This window comes from Mauremys reevesii, linkage group 10 (assembly GCF_016161935.1).
Source record: "Mauremys reevesii isolate NIE-2019 linkage group 10, ASM1616193v1, whole genome shotgun sequence".
Classification (NCBI taxonomy): Eukaryota; Metazoa; Chordata; order Testudines; family Geoemydidae; genus Mauremys; species Mauremys reevesii.
This window is the reverse complement of record NC_052632.1, coordinates 1,622,529-1,643,668: the sequence shown is the minus strand read 5'-3', so window position 1 is coordinate 1,643,668 and position 21,140 is coordinate 1,622,529. Positions and strand designations below refer to the sequence as shown.

Below are 21,140 nucleotides of genomic sequence, written 5' to 3'. Positions count from 1 at the left end.
AACACGTTAGCTTCATATACATAATATATTTTTAAAAGAGGGACTATGAGTCTTCAGAGTAAAAGGTCAAAGCAAATAAGACTAGATTGTCTCATTGAGAACATAATTTTGAATCCAGGATATCAATGAGTGATCCTGGTATTGCATAATTTTACACTATGTAGTAATCTCCACAGGATAGGAATTGTCTGGAAGGACTCAAATTTCAGATAAACTACTACTTCCTCCCCTAAAACTCTGAATAGAGAGAGTCTTTTTTCATTCTACCTGGCCCAGTTGGGATTGATTTTCCTCACTTTTTTGGACCTGGGATCACTTCGGTAAATGCTAGTGTTGTGTTCATCCTACGGCTGGGAAAGCAGAAGGCAAGCCTACTCTGCATTACATAAACCAGCAGGACAGACATGCTCAGAGACAGGACACATGCGCTGCATGGTAAAAAGTTAAATTTACCTACCTTAATTTTTCCCTTTTAAATCCTGACATGCTTCTAATACGGGGATTGTTACATGCATTCTTCAGGGCATGAAGTACAGGAGATGACATTTCTTTTACATGTTCACAAAATTATGATAGGTTCATGTCAAATATAAAAAAGCCCAAATGTCCACATCAAATCTATCATTTGATTTTTAAGATACCAAATCTTTCTGCATTATTTAAAGTGACACCTGAATTATCTATTTATGAAGCCTGATGTACACTGGTAACAGGGTTTGTAATGGTTTCTAACTCCAAAACCTAGCAATTGCATGCACTAAAGCATAGCTGTCCCACTCTCTTAATAAAAGACTATCACAGTTTTCAAGAGCAATAGAAATTTACCAGGTCTGATGCTAAAGAACTATGGATCAGATTATTCACCCTGAGTAGCACCTTACTTCACAGGTAGTCCCTTTGAAGTCAATAGGTCTAAGGAGGACAAAATTACTTAGGTTTTGCTATTGCATGCAGTGCAAATGCAATACAGTCCAGATTTCATTTGATACCTTAGTTGCACTGTTTGCCACATTAAAAAATCCTTGCCATACTCAAGCTTTGGAATTTTCCCACTAAATGCTATAGATCATATTTTTTTACCACCTTTGCAAGGTTTTCATGACAATTTACCAACCCAAAAAAATTACAGTTTACCCTCCCATCCTTTCAATGATAAAGAAAATTTCATGAAACTTTACTGTGTAAAGAGTTGTTCTCCCCAAGTGGGGAAAGAAATTTGAGAAGCCTGCTCTTTATTTTTAATACTTTTTGTACTTCATGGATTTTAAATTCCATACATACAGTCATATTAAATTAGATATAAATATCTATATGTTTCAGGTGACTGAGTAGGATTTAACACAAGTTCATTTCTTACATTGAAAGGGAAAAAAAATTCTGCCTAGATAAGTGCAATTTACACAAATTTTTCATAATACTTCTGAACAACTTACACCTGTGGTTTTAGCATCTCAAGTTGATTCAGAATATCCTTTTGTACTCTGGGATTAGCAGTAGCAGTAAGAGCCATCATAGGAACAGAGGGAAACTTCTGGCGAAGCATGTTCAGCCGTTTATAATCTTGACGAAAATCATGGCCCCACTATTTTAAAAAACAAAATTAACCTTTTCACACTCTATTGAATAAAGTTTTCCAACTATTTTGAAATTGTGGGTATTTAACAATATAAATCAATAGGTATCTACCTGACTGACACAGTGTGCTTCATCAATAACGAAACGTGCCAATAGGTCCCTCTCATACAGATTTTTCAGGGCTGACATCAGTCTGCCACTTGAACAAACCTAGGTAGACCACAACCAAAAGTGTTTTTAACAGAAAAACATTAAAACAATCACCACCCTATTTAACTAAGAGATTATGAAACTAAAGATTCTGTAGAGAGGTGCGTTTTGTTTTTTTTAAACTGCATACAGAACCTTTAAAGTAGTCTTTAATGATCATCATTCTAGACAGATTTTCATGAACAACTAGGAAACTGATGTGGAACTAAAAATCCTTATTTTTTTAATCCAGCCAAAATTCCTTTTTGACAAGCAGCATTAGGGAATCCCACAGGTTTCTGTGCCTGGCCATTTAAAGAGCCTATTTCTGACCAAATCAGATGAAAAATTTACTTGGGGGGAGGAAAGACTCATTAGCATGAGCTCTCCACCACTAAAAGTATTTCATATGGACAATTTCTACAGTAGGAAATTAATCCAGCAAAATAGTTCCTTTGATATTGATCTGCAACCAATTACTTTGATTGGGTGAAAAACAATTATTGTTTTGCCCCTGTAATCTCTCTCAAAATAGCCATACGAATTTAGCCTGAAAATGAGAACGCAGCTCCTAGATCCATTATACTAATAACAGGTTACACCATACCAACCAGCTGGGAAGACAGACCGGCATACATTCTAGAAAAGATTATTAACATGGCAGTCTTTCATTTCAAGATTTCACCACTTACTTGGTTGTGCTCTGTTTGGGCTGTTCTTTGGTTCATATTAGTTACAAACAGGCAGCATCTCACAGAATTATCTAAAGATGTTAGTAGATTATCCCTTTGTAAAATTTTTTTTTGTTGTTTCCTGATAGATGTTTGTTGCATTTTTTTTTTAAATTTTGATATTTAATATAGCATTCTTAGAAAACATTTTTACTAGTAAAAATCTTTGTTTTGTTGTCTTGATAACATTTTTTGCTTTTACGATAAATACAAACCTTTTCTGGAGTAACATAGAGAAGTTTTATTTGGGGATCTTTTTTTGACAGCTGTATATAGATTTTTGATGCCTCAGTATCAGTCCTATCACCAGTCAGATAAGTAGCAGAAATCTATGTGGTATAGAAGAAGAAAAGATATTTAGATTTCATCTAACATATGTTTAACTTCAGAAATTTCTTCTTAATGTAGTGTTTAACCTACTTATAAATTAAAAGCACACCTGGTCAGTATTCATACATTTTGTCACTGAATACAGAATTTGAAAAAAATATTGAAAATTCTAAATACATCCAAGATACAAAAACCTTGTCATATTAAAGGCATCACAGCGCTCTCTAGCAATCAGGCAAAAGACGGGGAATCAGAACTCCTTTGTTCTGCTCCAAACTCTATCAATGAAGCACTGTGAGACTCTGGGAGTCACCTACCTCCTCTATGCTCCAGTATTCCCATCAATAAAATAGCTGTAACGATACTTCCTTACTTCATGGGCATGTCATGAAGCTTATGTAATATTTATAAAGTGACTTGAGATCTTACATAAGAAACACTACAGAGATGTTCTTAGAAGGCACGAAGTATTTTTAAATACAATTAATATCTTCCCTAGTACCCACAAACATATAATAATGGGTTGTCAGAACAGATGACCCATATTCCAAGGAAGTAAGTAATTTATACCCTAACAATTAACTTCAGTATAAACAGTAAATTGTAACAGATGAATTAGACTCTGCTATGAAAGAGACACAAACTTACTTGGAAAGTGTAATATAAATCAACATCCTGGCCCTCAGCTCTGCTCAGGTGGTGGAAAAAGACAGCTGGAGCTCCCCAGTTGGGAATTCCCCCAGTGTAGGCAAGTCCCCAGCAGTCACAGAGCAAGCATAGCTGCCTCTTACATCACCACCCTTGCAGCCCTCAGCATAGATGTGTTTGTTGGCAGCGAGGAGGTATGGTGAGAGAGCATGGACAAAGCTCTCTGCTCCAGCATTCCCTGGATGGCACGTGGGGATCATAGCCAGCCAGAGAAAGAGCAGTTTAAGGTCTTAGGATTGGGAAATTGTAGCATGCTCCTGTTTGTACCTCACCCCCACCTCAGCTGCTCTCAGGATTTTACCCTTAAAAATATTATCTATTCCTCAAAACAAAAAACTAGTCACTTTTCTAAAACAAAAACAAAACAAAAAACCCCAGTTACAGTTGCTCAAAATGTCCACCAACATAACCAATAAAAAAGCCATTCCTAGTTAAGTCCTCAACTATCCTTTGCAATTTACTGCCATGATTATGCTTTCTCTAAGTGTCTTCCCTCCATGTGTGCCATTTTTCCAGAGATGCTGAGCAGCCACAGCTGTCACTGAAGTAAACAGCACTGCGGGTGCTTAGCTTCTCAGAAAATATCAGGTTGCCTTTTTGTGTGTCTAAACATGGCCTTTGGAGCCTATATTTAGGCATTATGTTTGAAAGTTTAGCCCTAGCAATTATTGCTTGTGTGCATTCACAGAGTCAATGATAAATTGCTGTTTACTTCTAATTAGTCTGATTTACAGTTAGCTGATGTGACTCTTGTTTTCCCTTTCCTAGGTATTTGTACAATGTATGTATGCTTACTTGTTTTCTGTTCAAATATGCAACTCTTTCATATACAAAAATCAAATAAAAAGAGAATAAAATTCATCAGGAACAATTCAGATCTTTATCCCATTTCTTAAGTGCAAAGAAATTGTTCGAACTTACATCCAACGTCATTAGCTTCTCAACTTGATCTAATATCAATGACCTCAGTGGAGAAATTACAATAGTGACCCCAGAGGATAAACAGGCTGGTAGCTGGTAGCACAGACTTTTACCACCGCCTATATAATATGCAAGACAAAATATATGGTTATTTACGATGGAAAAGATGGAATCAAATTTGTTAAGTTCATCTCGAAATGTAGGTGGTCAAATTACATTTCTACAAAATTGATGGCCCACAGAAGAGTTTAAATTATGGATTTATTTGAATTAAAAGTTTGCTTTTAACAAACTATTCTCTACAGTATTGCATTAGCGTATGTGAACCAGATAATGAAGCCATTTTCATTGTTGAAGTGAAGAGAAATGCAGAAGTAAACAAAGCCTAAATAGTGAAAATTAAACTCCTCAGATTTAAGAATAAAAGAAATTTGTATTTTACGTAAGGATTTTTATTTTATTAAATATAATTTTAACCTGATGTCTTCTGTAATACTCTTATAAAAATGCCATGTTCTAGAGTTCAGTGTTCAAGTCTCATTTCACTGCAAAGTCCTTGTCCTCTTAAAACTTATTACCAGCGGGGATGCAAGTTATATCACTAGGTAATTTAAAAATTATGTTGACATATATCTCAACTGTTCTGAAGTCTTTAAATGCAACTACTGTCAGATATTCTATAACCTACAATCTCATTAGCAGAGTTACCATGTGGAATATTACAGAAATCAGAGCTTTAGTCACCTTCCCTTTAAATACTAAAGACAAAGGCTAAATAAATTCCAGGATTAGCGAGATGATATGAATCCTACAGCCAACAGATTCTGGTAGCATGGTAATGTGTTATCACTTCCCCAAATGTAGGGAATTTATTAAGCTTACCACAAATTCTGTAAGTCTTCCTATAGGAACTGAATCTGTGTTAATCTCTATCGCTTCTGATCTACTTATCAGAAGTTTGTGTAAGATCTCATACACCACTGAGTTTCCAGTTGACTGATGTACACAGATACGTACCAGTGGGCATTAAGATAAAACAATCTTCACCCAGCAGAGAAGCATTTATGGCCTCCAGCTGATTTGTTCGAAAATGGTGCAGACCAAATTTTTTGTGAAATATCTTCATCATGTCGTCAGAATGGGAAAATGAAAAGCCTCTGAAGCGTGCTAGTGCTGGATTTTTGGATGATGATTTTTTCAGCAGTGGGTCTAGCAGAAAAGGAAAGCCTATTAAAATTAGCATTGTAATTGGTTACCAATAAAATAGTCAGATACAGATAAATCTTACTATTACACTCCACACAGAACCAAACCCTGCAGAGGATCCCGGTGATTCTCCGAGCAAAGCAGCAGAAGTAGAGTTTGCTTTTAGACATTTTATGACCACATACAAAACAATTGTGATGTGTTAGTTATGGAAAAACTGTAGCCCCAAATTGGGGGGAGGGGAAGGAGAGACACCTTTAATTCTTTTTGCAGCTGCTAAAGCAGCACAAATTAAGACATTTTACTTAAATGGGGATGTGTGTGTAAGTTAGGGAAGATTCTAAGTCATGCACAATTTAGCAAATTCTCATTATGCTTCTGTTTGCATGTATAAAACAATACAGATCATTTCAAAAGTGGCTAATATATAAACCAAGATTCTCCTGTCAAACAAGGACTGTGTAACCTAGTGACCCAAAAGTTCAGTTCATTTCAAGGTTGACTTCAAGTTCCACAATATAAAACAAAAACTGTTTTGCTTTAAGTGCAACACAGATGGCTAAATCACCACTTAACTGTTCATCACTGCAAAAACATGAATTATCTAAAGAAAAATGCATGCATATAGACTCAAGATAGTCAAGAGAGTAGATTTTGAACTCTGTAGCACTTACATCCACATTTGTGTACTGTTTGGATTTCAACGGATGAAAAGTACTATACCAGTGGCCCATTATAGAAAATGCATAACCTTACTCTGTTAGACAGCTTTCTTCAAATTGCAAACATTTGTGGTGTTCATTTTTAAAAGGGCTGTTTTAAAAATCAGCAAAACAGAATTTAGTAAGTAGATATGACAACACAGAAGGATGCAAAAAGCCAGATTAGGCAACAATGAAGTCCTCTTTTTAGATAAACCTGGTCAAGGTTGGTTATGTCTTAAAATTATTCTTCCATGAGAATGGTCCAATAATTTGGATGAGTTTGTAGAACACAGACAAAAACTTGTTTAGTTTAAATTCTTTCACATAAAAACCAGTGAGTAAACTTCTGCAGTACACTCCAGCCCTCAGTGTTCGTGTAGCACAAAGGAGCTGTAAAAGAATGGCAGCAGTCCTTGAGGAGCGGTCACTACATACGGGGGCTTGCCAGGTGGCATAGAGCCGACAGAATGGCTCCACTACACCCCGCATCTTTAAGCATGGTGCCTCAGGAGAAGGTGTGGCCAGAACATGCTGAGTGCCAGTTGGTATAACAGTCTGGAAGGGGCCCATTACCTACAGGCTTATGCAATTTAGCATAACTTCGAAGCTGCTCTAAATTACGCTGCGGACTAGGGTCAGAATTCAGGAGGCAAAAAGAGGCTGAAAGTCATTATTGCACCTGCAAGAACATAGGGACAAAGATTCTGACCTATATCCTACCAGAAGGATTAGATTTGTTTTAAGAAGTTATGTATATGCAAATATGCTCTCTTGCACAATACAACAACGTTAATTCCAAGTCACCTCCTTAGTTCTAATGCTTGCAGGATTGTTACTATAATAAATACATTTGTTTCAACTTTTGCAAAGCTGAAGCTGGTAAAAGTCAGAAACATGCCCAGCAAATACACATTGCTGAGAAATGTGATTTGATTAGACGAAAGAGCATATTACCTAGAAATTGTGACTTTGCAATTAGTAATACACCAGTAAAAATTTCCACAACAAAATATACTTACAGTCTATAGTTAATTACTTAAATTCACCCTTCACAATACTTTCTTAGCATGTAATTTTTGCTATGATAAATTAATCAGAATTAGTATAATTTACCTGAGCAGCTCTTGGCTGACAGCAAGATGTTTGGTTTTAAAACAGGATTACATATAGGGCTAGTTTCCTTGACTGTCGAAAATGACTTCAATAATGATTTAGCAGGCTGACCTTCCCTGATAGGTTGGTATAGTGGTGTAGATGTCTTTTCATCTGCTGAAACACAGCGTGGGTTATCCCACCTCTCATCAAAATCATCATCAAGAACAAAATTATCAAGATCAAAGTCTATGTCCCTTGCTCCTAAACTGTCATCTCCTCCTACGTTATTAAGACTAGAAGAACTTTTATTTTCAACGTTCAAAGTAGTGCTTGTTACAGGCATCTCTGAAAAGAGGCAGCTTCCATCCTTTTCCATTCTTGGTTTTTCACACAAGCTACTGTTGAAAGAGGATATCTCAGAGTGAAAACTAAGTGATGGTCTCTCTTTGACATCCATCTTGGAAAAAGAAAGTCCTGCATTTTTTGTGATGTTGGTGTCCAGGGCAGCGCACTGTGAAAAATCAGATGCACCAGAGGTATCTAGGGTTTGAAGTTTTGTAGTAGAGAAGGTGCTCATGTTAAGGTTTCCTTGACATTCAACGGCAACAGAAAGTTTAGAGGGAACTTTTGTAAATTTGAATGAGTTTCCTTCAGAGTTTAAGCTATACTTTTGACCTGACTGAACAGGAATGCTGTCATCCATAGAGGTAACATGCCCAGGATGGGATTTCCAGTTTGAGGCAAAGACCAAACCTAAATCACTTTTGTTTGCATTTGAATCAATATGGTTAGCTAACAGTTCTCGCCTGAAAAGAAAAACAAAACAAAACACAAGAGTAGTAAGACGACATAAATTCTACAACACGCATAAATATTGTCCTTTGTCTTCTGCCACCACAGGAAAAAATAAGGCTTCGTTAAAATATACAAATCAACTGAGTTAGTTTAAAACAGCAGTGCCAGAATTCTGGTGTTTAAGAATTGTAGAGCAGAGGTTCCCAAACTATCTCTGACCCCTGTGAGAGAGCTATAAGGTTATCAAGAAGGCATGAAGACCTGATGGTGCCCGTGTTGAAAGGATGGAGTCAGGAAGGGGCTCTGTCTGGCAGAGGAAGCAGACAGGGTTCTGTGCAGGGGGTTGCGGCTGCCAGGACCAGGCTCCCTGCCCATCTCGCTCCCCCATTGCTACAGCAGTAGCAGCCACCAACAAGCAGTTATGCTTTTCTGCTGGGGAGGTTGGTAGAGACTCTGCAAGCAGGGAACAGAAGGCTGCACCCCAGGGGTACTGACCCCCCACCAGACAAAGCCCCCTCCTGACCCTTCAGTGCAGCTCCCGAGTACAGAGCACCGTCCACTCGGCCTGCCAGACAGATCCTGTGCAGGAAAAGCAGACAGGGTCAAAAACAAGAGCTGGAGTCAGAACGATTCCCCGTCCAGCAGGGGGCCAGTACTCACATGGTGCATCTCTCCATTCTCCCCACCCCCCGCCCCTGACCCCATGGCCCTTCAGTGCTACCCCGTTCACGTCCCCCGCACAGGTGAGGAGTGATACAGGCAGGGAGCTGGGTCCCACAGCCAAGACTGCCTGACTGCTGCAGCGAACAGAAGCCCTCTCCTGACTCCAACCTTTCAGCACTCCACCTGTCTCCCATGGTTACAGGGTACTCCTCCCCCATAACCCCATTGAACAGAGGGGGTATGTGCATGGGGCATGAATCTCTGAAGTGGAGCTTAGCAAAAAAAGTTTGGGAACCTTTTCACTGTAAACATCAAGCTAGAAAATTTCCTATTCTCCAACAGCCAAGGACAAAACCAAAAAACCGGTCCAGACAAGTGAAGTAGCTTTGAAGAAGCTTTAAGTGCAGCTTTGTTTTGTTAAAGGGCCTAATAGGAGGCTTCCATGTCCATATTTTGCTCTGTGGAATGTTTCCTGATTTGCAAAACTAACTGTACAAAAAGAAGAGACTCCAATGGCTGGCTTCAAGAACCACCCCTTGCCTCTCCAGATTCCTAGACAGTCAGGACTATTGGTCAGAGAGAGGATGAAATAAAAACAAGTTCTTATTTGCACAACCTCTCCCACTTTTAGGTTACTCTGCAATTCTACACTGCTTGGCAGAGGGTAAAAAACTAAAAATCTGTCAAGTATCTTGTGAATTAGACTATTGGGTTTGAAATTTGTAACAATGGCTGAACAGAGACAGGCATTCCTAAATCCAAACCAGGTAAGAGCAAATGTAACAGTACCATTGGGGGGAAGTGGTACTTAGGTATAACAAATTATATAATCTCTGGATTTTTAGAAATCACTTTTTCCAGATGTAAAAACTTATTCCTGCTTAAGACAGAATTTGTTACTATCTTGTTTTTTCTGCTTCTGTTTTGTTTCCTGACAGTATTAAGTTAAAGACCAAAAGCATTCCATTTGTATTTTTTTCTTACTGTAAATTATGTAGACAGCTTTTCTTGATTCTCAAAATAGAAAACAGTTCTGTGAATATGCCTAATCATTCTGACACTGACTCAACAGAACCTTTACCAGATTGAGTTAGCTGACTAATTTAGGCCCCAATCCTGCAAATATATGTTTAATTTGACTTGTTCAACCCCCCGTGAAGTGAAGGAACTACAAATATGCTTAAAGTTAAATGTGCAAAAGCGTTTGCTACACCTGTGCCCTGGAGATCCTGAGATTAAAGAGATAGTATTGAGATCTGAGTAGTTATCAGATATCTTAGGAAAAAGGAAAACTTTTTATGGAAGAAAAACTGTGGATAAATTAAAAAATTATAAACTGTCTTTTGTTATGAATATCAATTACTAAAAAATGATAAATAAAAAGAAAAAGCTTACTTTCAATTAAAAAGTAAAATAATCAAATGTCCTAGGAAAAAGATTTAAATCCTTGGTTTTGCTATCAGCATGCCACCGAAGTAATGCCATAAAACTGATAATCCTCGAACACAGTTGGAGGGGAAAATGGTTTTAATAATTTAGCACTATGGGCCTCTATTTGAAGAAAATGAAAATAATATGCTTGAGCTATATTATTTTCCCTATCTATTTCTTAGGGGGAGAGATAGCTCAGTGGTTTGAGCCTGCTAAACCCAGGGTTGTGAGTTCAATCCTTGAGGGGGTCACCTAGGGATCTGGGGCAAAAATCAGTACTTTGTCCTGCTAGTGAAGGCAGGGGGCTGGACTCAATGACCTTTCAAGGTCCCTTCCAGTTCTAGGAGATAGGGATATCTCCAATTATTTAAATATATTTAAAAGATTGGGACTGTTTACTTTAGAAAGGAGAATAAGAAGGGATGTAATAAAAGTATCTAAAATAATGAATGGTATAGAAAAGGTAGATTGGGAGCTTGTATTCTCCTGTCTCATAACACAAGAAAAGAAATTGGGAACTTCAAACCAATAAAATGAACACTTTTCACACAATGCATAATTAGACTATAGAATCATTGCTGCAACAAGATTAAAAACGGGATTAGACAATTATAGGAAAGACTAGTATATCCAGAGTCATAACTGTTAATCCTAACAAAAATTTTGCCAGGAATATTAAACCTCATGCTTCAGGATTTAAGCCAATCTCTAACTATTAGAAACCATGGTGAGACTAACGCAGAAGGCAGATTATCCCATTTCTGCCTACCGCAGGGTTCTTCTTCTGAAGTGTCTCGTACTGGACACTGTCAGAAAAAGGATAATAGACTAGCTGGATCTGAAGTTTGATCCAGTCTGGCAGTTTCTGTTCTTAGAGACCCCTGATTATTCTAGCCGAAAAAAGTTAACACTTCTACACTATTAAAAAGATCATTTCATCTACTCAGGAATGTTAAGTTGTTTAAAAATATTAGCTGCCACCTTACCCGTCTGATAGACACATATACAGTCAAGATGCTGATACACACAAAAATGTAATACTACTAAAGACTCCTAATGAAAACACACCTGAGATTTCTCTGTTGAAGAAGGTCATTCCCACAAGACACAGACTTAAGTTCATGTATTGGGATAGAATCCACTAGTTTACAGATGTCCTCCATCACACTGAAGAGATGCTGTTCCAAACTTAAGAATTTATCTGCAAAGTAATATAGTATATAGTTAATAAAGTTTTAATTATGTGATGTCAATATTTTCCCCAAATGACAAAGAAAAATGTAATACATATAAAATTTTAAACTGCTTAGTTGGTATATTTTCAAGTTATGTAATTATTAGCAATCAAAAGACTATTCCTAAGCATGCAACATTAAGTTTTAAGCTCTCTCTCTCTCTCTCTATATATATATATATATACACACACACACTTTTTTTTTTTGCGCCTCAGGCATTTGTACAACTGTATATTGTCATAGCTAGGCTTGACTATGTACAAAGTTTATTACAAAACGTATAAACTTGACATGTTTTGTGTATCACGTAGTGTTCTCGTGGACAAACTACATGCAAAAAATCTACCTTAACAAAACATTTAATTGCAGTTCTACTCTGGAAAGTGACCAAAAATCATTGTAAGAGTCCATGTTTATTGTCTCATCGACTTCCAGATCAAATTTGCCAGCTCTGCATACTGATCTTGGGTCCTGACACTATGTTTAAATTGCCACTAGATTTAAGATTCTGAAAGACAAATTCCATCCTCTGTCATACCTGTGGAATTGGTTTTTAATGCAGTTGCACAGGTGGAACCCAGGGCACAATTTGGTCCTTAAGTTGAAAGTTGGCAAACAGTTTTGTTGATGATGCACAAGAAAAAAATATGATCAAGCTCTGTCTCCCAGAGTCTGGCTTCCAGAATAGTACTGTTAACTAACCCACATTGCACATACGTTGTTAGTAATGTTGAATTTATAACTTCACATATGAAATGTGTAAAATCTGGGAGAGTTTATATTACTCTGAGCCACAACTTGTTATATGCCTGGACCGTTTGTTTAAATTTGCAGCCTTAATGTTGCACTAATGGTAAAACCTTACCTTCAATCCAAGAATTGCAAAATTCTTGACAAATGTTAATTTAGCTCAACACTCCTTATAAAATTAGTATCATCCCCATAGTTTAAAAAAAAGGAGAAACAAGCATTAAAAATTAAGAGGAAAAATTTTCTAGAGCGGCCACTTTGGGAACTCAGTTTGACACTTTGTGGGTGCTCATCACTTTAGAAAATCAGGCCCAAGATATTCCTGGCAAGGCACCCAGGAACTGATAACCAGAATCACTGGACTCTTTTGAGATTAAGTGACATGCCCAAGATTATATAGCAAGTAAATGGCAGAGTCGGAAACGGAACTCCACATCTCCTGCCTCTCAGTCCTGTATTTAACCACTAGCAAATGCTCACTCTGTAGCACAGTAGATGAAGAACATGAGAACAAAAGGAGTTGCACACTGTTCAAGAGACATTTAATGCATAGATGTTTCAGCTGAAGTGTTTCTTATACCTGTATGCTCTATACCGGTTCTACTGGTAGGCTGCTTTTTGATGATTCTTCCAGGTTTTGACGGACTATCAACCATTAGTTTTCCATCTACAGCAGGTTCTTTGAAAATATTACTAATATTAAAACAAAAAGTCAGTAAAACATATCAATAAACAAATTATTTTCATTAGAGAAATTAATTTGCTTGCTTAGCATAACAGTTTTAAGCATTACGTATATTATACAAAACTAAACTCTCTCAAGAACGAGTGAACCCCAAGTAAATAATTGAGTAAGTCCATCTTCCACCCATGCAATTCACAACCAAATTAGGCCCCTGATACTGGCTTGGCTAGGATGGAAATGGTGCTTCCTGTGAAGCTAACACCACTCTGAGCATAGCAGAAAACTGCGTTTCATGACATTCATGCTGCCAATTGCTACACTGCCATTCATTCAAGAAATAAGGTCTCAGGTCTATTCATTCACCCAGACAATTCAACCAGTAACATTTTAACAAGTGGAGATTTTAGGACTAGCGTCCTTTTTTAACCTGTTTAAACCATCCTGGTGATAAACATTTGCTGTAGTGAATTTTGTTTTACCTAATGTTTTTTATAGAAGATGAGGAAGAAAGCACTTCTTCCTCTGGAGAAGGTGGAATGAAATCTAGGTAATCATCCTCCTCAATTCCATTGTAATCAGGAGTCTCATCCCATCCTATAGCCAGTTCCTTCAGCGAATGGCTCTTCTTCTCACCCTCATTTATCTTTTGTTCGCCATTATACTGTTTTTTACTGAGAGCTGAAACAGAAGAGAGATATTGGGCAGGATTATAACCTTTTCTTCATTTTGGAAATAACCAAAAAGACGCAACTGAAAAAAAAGAACAATGAAGCTAGGATTCTATATATTTCAGATGGAGTTTATTATTTCTCAACTTTAATAAATGATTATATGGACTCTATTCCCACAACAATGTTCTTTTACATAAAAAGCAAATCCCTCCAAAATAATTTTAAGTAGGTGGCTTAGAAAACTGGGGCATTTCAAAAGATGAAAATGGCGTTTCTTCGAACACAACTACAAAATACATCTTGCAGATTTTTCTTATTATACTGCAAGTGTCTTCTCAAGAGCTGAAACTTCAAAGCATTACTGATTAGTTACAGTTTCTATAGCTGAATTAGAAAACTAACCTTATAAACAGAGGCCATCTCCACAATATGGATTAGTTATTACAGCGTTTTAGTTTATGTATTCTTCCCTCACTTGTAGTGTAAGGCAGAAATTCCCAAACTGTGGGGCACACAAAGAGATTATCAAGGGGTACAAAGACCTGACAGGGGTGCACTGGAGGGCTGGGGTCAGCAGGGGACTCTGTACAGAATGGAAGTGGGCAGGGCTCTATACAGGTGGTCTCAGCTGCCAGGACCAGGCTCCCTGTCCTTCTTGGTGCTCCACTGTCACAGCTGCAGCAGCCACCAATGGACAGTTACCTTCCTCTACTGGGGTAGCACCAGGGACTATGCGAGCAGGGAGTGGAAAGCTGACCCTGCCGGTCAGCCCCCTGCTGACCCCGACCCTTCAGCACAGTTCCAGGGCACAGAGCCCTGTCCTCTGCTGGAAAGAGCCTGTGCAGGGAAAGCTGATGGAGCTGTGCTCAAGGGCAGGTGTCAGCAGGGAACTCTGTTCGGCAGGGGGCCAGTACTCAAGGATTGCAGCTGTCCGCTCCCCTCCTGACAGGCAAGGAACTGGGTCCAGGCAGCAGAGACCAAATGACCACTGCAGGGAGCAGAAAGCTTCCTCAGCTGCCATATGGTGAGTTTCTCCCCCAGTTACTCCACCAGCAGGTGCCGGGCACCCCTCATGGGTACAGGGCACCCCTCTCCCCTTAGAAAAAGGGTGTGCGCGCATGGGACAAGAATCTCTAAACGGGGGCTCAGCAAAAAAAATAAAAAAAAAATGTGTGGGAACCTCTGGTATAAGGAAGATGTTTCTGCTCTAAGGCCCAATCATACACTGATATAACTAATTCTTGTTAGTTGTGCAATTTTTTTTAATGAGAGAGTCATACCAATACAACCCTTAGTGTAGACACAGTTATACTGGTATAAAGATACCATATACCAGTAAAGCCTATTTCCCTTCTTGTATGAGAATAGTTATACCAGTATAAAGCATCTTTATCCTGCTATAACTGCATCCATGCTTCCGAGGGGGAGGGGCAGCAAACGAGGGGGGAGGTGTACCATTTTAAAGCAGCACAATGTGTGTTTAGACAAGACCTAATATCTACTGTAATTACTTGCCCTCCCTATTGTGAGAATTAAATGAGGTATCTTTAGCAAAATATGGATTCTTCAGAAATGTGAGAAATCACATCCTGACTGCTGAGGTGGTGTCCCGTTATTCACTATGCCATCAAGATATGACAGTCTAAGGATAAAGTACATATTCCTTTCCATAAGGAAAATGAAGGATAAGAATCTACCCTATGTAACAATCAAGAAACATTAAACACAAAGAGGCTAAAGCAAACAATGAGCAGCTAAGCAGGAAACAGCTCAAAGTTAACTGATAGTAAACTCCCCATTTCATGCACTTTTTAAATGCAATTGATTAAAATACTGTGATACAGATTAATTTCTATTACTCAATTATTTCTCATAGTTACACTGACTATAAACGGAAAATGAAAGCACTTGGCATGAACTAAAACTGGTAGTCTAATTTCACTGCAGTATCTGCAAGTGCCTCTTTTTCCTGAATGCTGCTCCAGGAGATCTTCCTTCTCCAACAGTACATTATAGGGCTTACTGGTTTTTCCCCAGGAGTGAAAGTCCATTGTCAAACAGATGTTCTAAACATCAGTGATGGCACTTTCTACAACAAAATCCATATGCTACACACTTAAACCCTGATTTTCAGCTCCCTGATTTGACTTTAGTTACAGTAGTGAGGTCTAGGCACTTCTGAGAATCAGACCCTTAGTGTGTAGACCTGAAAATAGTCCTCTAAGTTTACTATGACATTAGGCCAATTTTATTTGAAATATTACATATAAAATACATTAAAAGAATGCATTACCTGTATGAGTTTCTTCTTTTTTGTCACTCAGAATAGTTTCTGTAGACAACTTCTTCTCTTGAAGATCTTCACCTAAAAGTCTTTTACAATCATTGGGATCTGAAACATCAAGACAAATCAAAGAGCTGTTTGATAGAGCTGGCTGTTTGTCATTCAGTGATTTTTCATCATTTTCAGAAGGACAATGTTTTGACAGTCGTTGCTCACTGTTCACAGTCCTGGATGCCTTAGATAATCTAACTGTACAGGAATTGGATATTTGAAGAGTCTTGCTGGGTTTTACAATTGGATTTTTGGGGGATAAAACCAATGGTTTTGAGTTCTTTTGTTTTCCAGATATATCAAAGTCATCTATGTCATCCCAGTCATCTTCTATAGTAATAATGGCATCATCTGAACAATTGTGGTCTACTTTCTGGGAAGCAGAATCACCTGGTTTCTTGCTTACATTCTCTTCCTTTCTAGGAGGTAAATCATTTGAAACTTGCTGGGAACATTCAAAAGAATTTAATGATACCCAGTTTGGATGAAGTTGTTCTATTTCATGCTGTTTGGATGTCTTCTCAAAGAGGTCATTGATTTTTATTTGCTTATCCTTCGATGTGGGAAAAGATGCAACAGATTTAGTCTGGGAAGTATTAACGTCCTTCTCCTTCAATGCAGAGCTCTTCGTTACACTGAAGCAGTTTATGGATACAGCATTACCTGGAGCACTTTTCTTTTTGAAAGTGAAACCTCTGCAAAATAAAATGTATTTTTTCAGAGTTTTTAACATTGTAAAATTTACTTATTTTTGGAAAAACAGAAATAAATCTACATTTCTAACATCAAAAATCACTTCACACAAAACAAATATCAAAAATGTACATTTAACATAACCGAGAAGCTATTGGTAGTGTAGAATGTATTTTTTCTGAATTCTATATTTCAGTCTCACACATGGGCATTCTGGCTTTTAATGGATGATAGTATTTATTTTATGTGGATAAAGCACTCTAAATGCCATAGATTATGATTTGTGTCCATAATTATGTATCTTAAGTCATTTTAACCAATTGTTCCAAGGTGCTGCGCACACAAGGCTCCCTCTGACTAGAATGGAAGTTGTGGGTGCTCACAGAGCCTCTGAAAATCATTTGGCCTTAAGTAGCATGACTTTTGCTTTGAACTTCACTCAGATGGTTAAGAAGTTTACTTCAATATCAAAAACATATTTCATACTTTGATACTCAGTAGCATAAAGCAGCATGTCACCAGAAGTAGTGGTCTGGATTCCATGCAGTTAGTAAGAAAATTATATTTTAGTTTGATTATAGTGAGTGTAGTTTTTCCAGGCCAATTAAACAAGAAGCCTATCTTGGCCACTCTATGGAAGCCCACACAAACCATTCTACTTAGGGGAGGCAGAAGATTTTTTTTTTTTTTTAAATCCAGAAGCAGGCCCTCTGTTTAATTTTCTGCATCAACTTTCAGCAGAGAAATCGTAAAGAAAAAAAAAAAAAGACCAGAACCCAAACTGACAAATGTTGACAACCATGGTACTTTTCTTTGTTACTTCTGATGATGAGCAGCAAGCTAGACTGATACTTACGCTGGTTTGTGTTTTGGAAGAGCTAGTTTATTGTGAGTTCCTTTTGCTGAATGAAGCTCTAGCTGCTTCTGGAGGTTGTTCTGTGGAAGAGCAGCCATGCTATCAAAAAAAATGATTTAAGGTATCACATTAAAAATATCACTGGCTACACAAACTCTCCTATGGGTTCACACTAAGAAGGCTTTTTGAAATTTTGCCACCTGCATGCTATTTTTGTGGAAGAGTGATATACTGGGCATTGATGATTACAAGTGTAAATATGGACAGTAAGGGAGCTAACAATCTTTGACAGATTATATACATTGCTTCCCTAATAAAACCACAAAATTCATCCCATCATCATCATAACAGGAAAGGTTAAGAGTTAAAGTGAGTGAGAAAGCTCTCTCTCTCTCAAAAAAAAATCAGATGGCATGCATAATAAGAACTAGTAGCAATTTTTACTATATTGTTAAATTCAACAAAGAAAGAAATTAAATCCTTTTGTGAAAGTACAAGTATTAACATTTCTTAAAATTGGGTACTACAGACCAGTTAAGCCTAATCTCAATATTGGAAAGGATTGTCAGTGATCATTTTCAAAATAAGACCATATAAGAGACAGACAGTAGGCTAATTTCAAAGTAAGTAGAGCTCGGTGAACAAAAGGACATTTAAGTTTGTTAAATTGTAAAGTGCTACGGAATCTTTCATAATGAAAGGTGCTATGTAAATGTAAGTGATTACACGGCACATTTCTGATTCAAGACATTTCTAGTGAGTGACCAATAAAGTTACCATTATGCCAAGCTGAAATGGTTTGGACATTTATCTGTAAAAGTATGAATCACTATAGGATGTAAGAGAAACTTTAGGTTATCCAGGCTTTTTATTTTATTTTATTTAAAGATATGTGGATTTTTAACCTCACTTGGAAAGGCATAAGCAGAAGGACCCATTTAATGCCTCCTGCCCCCCACCCCCACATATCAGCTTTTCTACTGTAGCACCTCTTATGTGGAAATATCACCACCACCAATTGGCTCAAGTAACGGTGCAACTTAAAACTGAGAACATGAACTAACATGAACTAGGTTAAAAACCGGAAACCCTTAACACAGTCAGGCTTAAGCCATTATTGGTAGCGGCTGACTCAAGCGGGTACCAGAACGCAACTGTCCTCCCACCAGAGCAGATATTGCAGCCGCTCGGCCTGGCGTACCCAGGAGGCCCTGGAAGATGCTGAGAACAGCGCGCAGCACCATGGCGCTCAAGGGGACGGTTGCGCAGCAGGTGCTAGCGGGGGAGGGAATCCCGCGGTTACCGGAAATGCAGGTGGACTAGCAGCAAATCCCCGCGCTGCCCGGGGACCTGGCTGCCGCCAAGGACTCTCGGAGGTGCGACGGGGACAGCGGACGGGGCTAGGCACGGAAGAGGGCCCCAGTCCGACAGCCCGCACACGGCAGCAAGCCCCGGTCCGCAGCGAGAGGCCAGCCAACCCCGAGTCCGAGCTGCGGGGCGGGGCGGGCAAACCGCGGCCACGCGTCGCCCCGAGGATCGCTCCAGCTCCGCAGCGCCCGGTCAGACTCGGGGCTGGGGACCCTTCGCGGCGGGCGCGCGGCGATCAGGCAGGAGCGTTGGGGCCTTTTCCTCGCGAGCGGCCGGGCTCGTCGCTTTGCCGCCCCATTCCGCGTCTCTGAGGCGGCCTGGCGCCCGAGCGCCTCGCCCGGGCCGGGCGGCTCCTGCCCTCGCCAGAGACCGGACGGGGCCGTTCCCGGGTGCGGCTTTAGGGGCCGCCCCGCCCCACTCTAGGGCCAGGAGCACCCGGCTCCAGGGGCCCCACGGGCCGGGCCCGCTGCCCCTCACCTGCCCCAGCCGCGCGGCCCGGGCCGGCCCCCGCGCGCCCGCTCCTCCGGATTTGGCGCCAACCCGCCTCTCCGGAGCGCGGCTTCCCCATTGGCTGCAGGACTCGGGGGAAGTGACGACAGAACATTTCCGTCCCCGCCCCAGGGCCCGGCGGCCAGCCCCGCTCTAGGGGTGTGCGGGGTCAGTCCAGGCCGGACGGGCGGGCGTTCTGGGTGATTCCATTCCCGGGCGGGGGGAGCATAAGTTTGGGGCCGTTCCATTCTGTAGTGGGGGCTAACTAATTTCAAGACTGGGGCTGTCAGTTCTAGCGCCGACTTCAGGGCGAACTTATTCTGGAGATGGCGGTGGGTCAGGATCACTCCATTCTGCATCTTGGGGGGGGGGGTCGGATCATTCCATTCTGCGGCTGACGGGGAGTCAGGATCATCCATTCTGCAGCTGGCGGGGGGACTGGGGTGTTCAGATCACTCCGTTCGGGATGGGAGGGTTCAGGGTGATTCCATTCTGCACCGGGGGGGGTGTCAGTTCACTCCATTCTGCAGCTGGCGGGGGGAGGAAGGGTCAGGATCACTCCATTCCGCTGCTGATGGGGTCAGGATCAGTCCATTCTGCAGCTGGCGGGGGGGGTCAGGATTACCCTTTCTGCAGCTGACAGGGGGGGGGATCAGGATTACCCATTCTGCTGCTGCTGGGGGGGGGGGTCAGGATCACTCCATTCTGCTGCTGGCGGGGGGGGCAGGATTACCCATTCTGCTGCTGCTGGGGGGGGGGGTCAGGATCACTCCATTCTGCTGCTGGCAGGGGGTTCTGGAGCACATCATTCTGGGTGGGTTGTTTGGTGGCTATTCCATATTCCCCACCCTGATGCCCCCCGGAACGGGGCCGGGCGGTTTGATGATGGGGCGTCATGGGGTGAATGGGGCTCAGCCTCGATCGGCAGGGCCTGCTCAGAGGTCAGTGCTGAGCCCATTGCATGGTGCTGCTTCTGGGCCTGTTACAACCAGGGTCGTGACCTAGGCCGGCACCCTGCTGACTCATTATCCATGGGGAGGATAACGAGCGCCCTGGGAATCAGGGTGTCACTTAGCCTGGTCTGCGATAGAGCAGAGAATCCCGAGCCCCCCACCCTTCAGCTTAACAGGAAACCTCCATCCACTAGCCCCCGCACCTGCAGCCTTTGTCCTGCCCCCAGTCGGACACCATCCCGGCCATGCACGACTCCTGTGCACCTGTTCCCTGCGTGGCACTGAGCACCCTGCTCTCCCCAAGCTGGTGCATGGTGACGTGTGTGCTTGGAGAGCTCTGAGTCGGCTCTGGCGTACACCAGAAGCTGTGCAGACTCAAAAGACAGGGCATGCAGAGGTAACATAAAGCCACTTTTGTGACACCCTCAATCTCTGGCCCAAGTGCAGGAATGGAGGAACAAACAGGATGTGATTCGTATCTGACACAGATGGAGTGGCGTGTGGGAAACTAAGCAGTAGGTTTAGGGATATAGGGCTTGTCAGACCAGATTGGTCCAGGGTCCCTCTAGTCCAGTGTCCTGCCTCTTGACAGTGCCCAGCACAAGCTGCTTCAGAGCAAGGTGCAATAACCTCTTAGTGGACAATCTTGGAATAACCTGCCAGAGAGGAAGTTTCTCTCTAGCACTGAGCAGTTAGGCAATTTCAAACAAACAAGGACAATTCAGAAAAGCAGCCAAAATCTTTTGGAATTTGTTAA

The 21,140-nt window shown here is 40.6% G+C and overlaps 1 protein-coding gene across 3 annotated transcripts in view; it reads right to left on the bottom strand.

The window, feature by feature from the left end:
- Nucleotides 1-19,646, bottom strand: part of BLM (BLM RecQ like helicase) — a 31,826-nt gene extending 12,180 nt beyond the window's left edge. Inside the window, exons 1-12 of one of the 3 annotated variants that reach the window (XM_039492934.1) lie at nt 19,419-19,646; nt 17,574-17,672; nt 15,983-16,719; nt 13,498-13,696; nt 12,914-13,026; nt 11,417-11,549; nt 7,478-8,265; nt 5,472-5,663; nt 4,455-4,573; nt 2,711-2,824; nt 1,687-1,785; nt 1,434-1,582 (exon numbers count right to left, since the gene is read on the bottom strand). In XM_039492934.1, coding sequence (XP_039348868.1) covers nt 1,434-1,582; nt 1,687-1,785; nt 2,711-2,824; nt 4,455-4,573; nt 5,472-5,663; nt 7,478-8,265; nt 11,417-11,549; nt 12,914-13,026; nt 13,498-13,696; nt 15,983-16,719; nt 17,574-17,671 — 2,741 coding nt within the window. In that variant the 5' untranslated portion in view covers nt 17,672; nt 19,419-19,646. Of the gene's footprint in view, nt 1-1,433; nt 1,583-1,686; nt 1,786-2,710; nt 2,825-4,454; nt 4,574-5,471; nt 5,664-7,477; nt 8,266-11,416; nt 11,550-12,913; nt 13,027-13,497; nt 13,697-15,982; nt 16,720-17,573; nt 17,673-18,876; nt 19,137-19,418 lie in introns of those variants that run through there. The other 2 variants (XM_039492933.1, XM_039492935.1) reach the window with 2 other exon arrangements.
- Between the last annotated feature and the right edge of the window lie 1,494 nt (nt 19,647-21,140).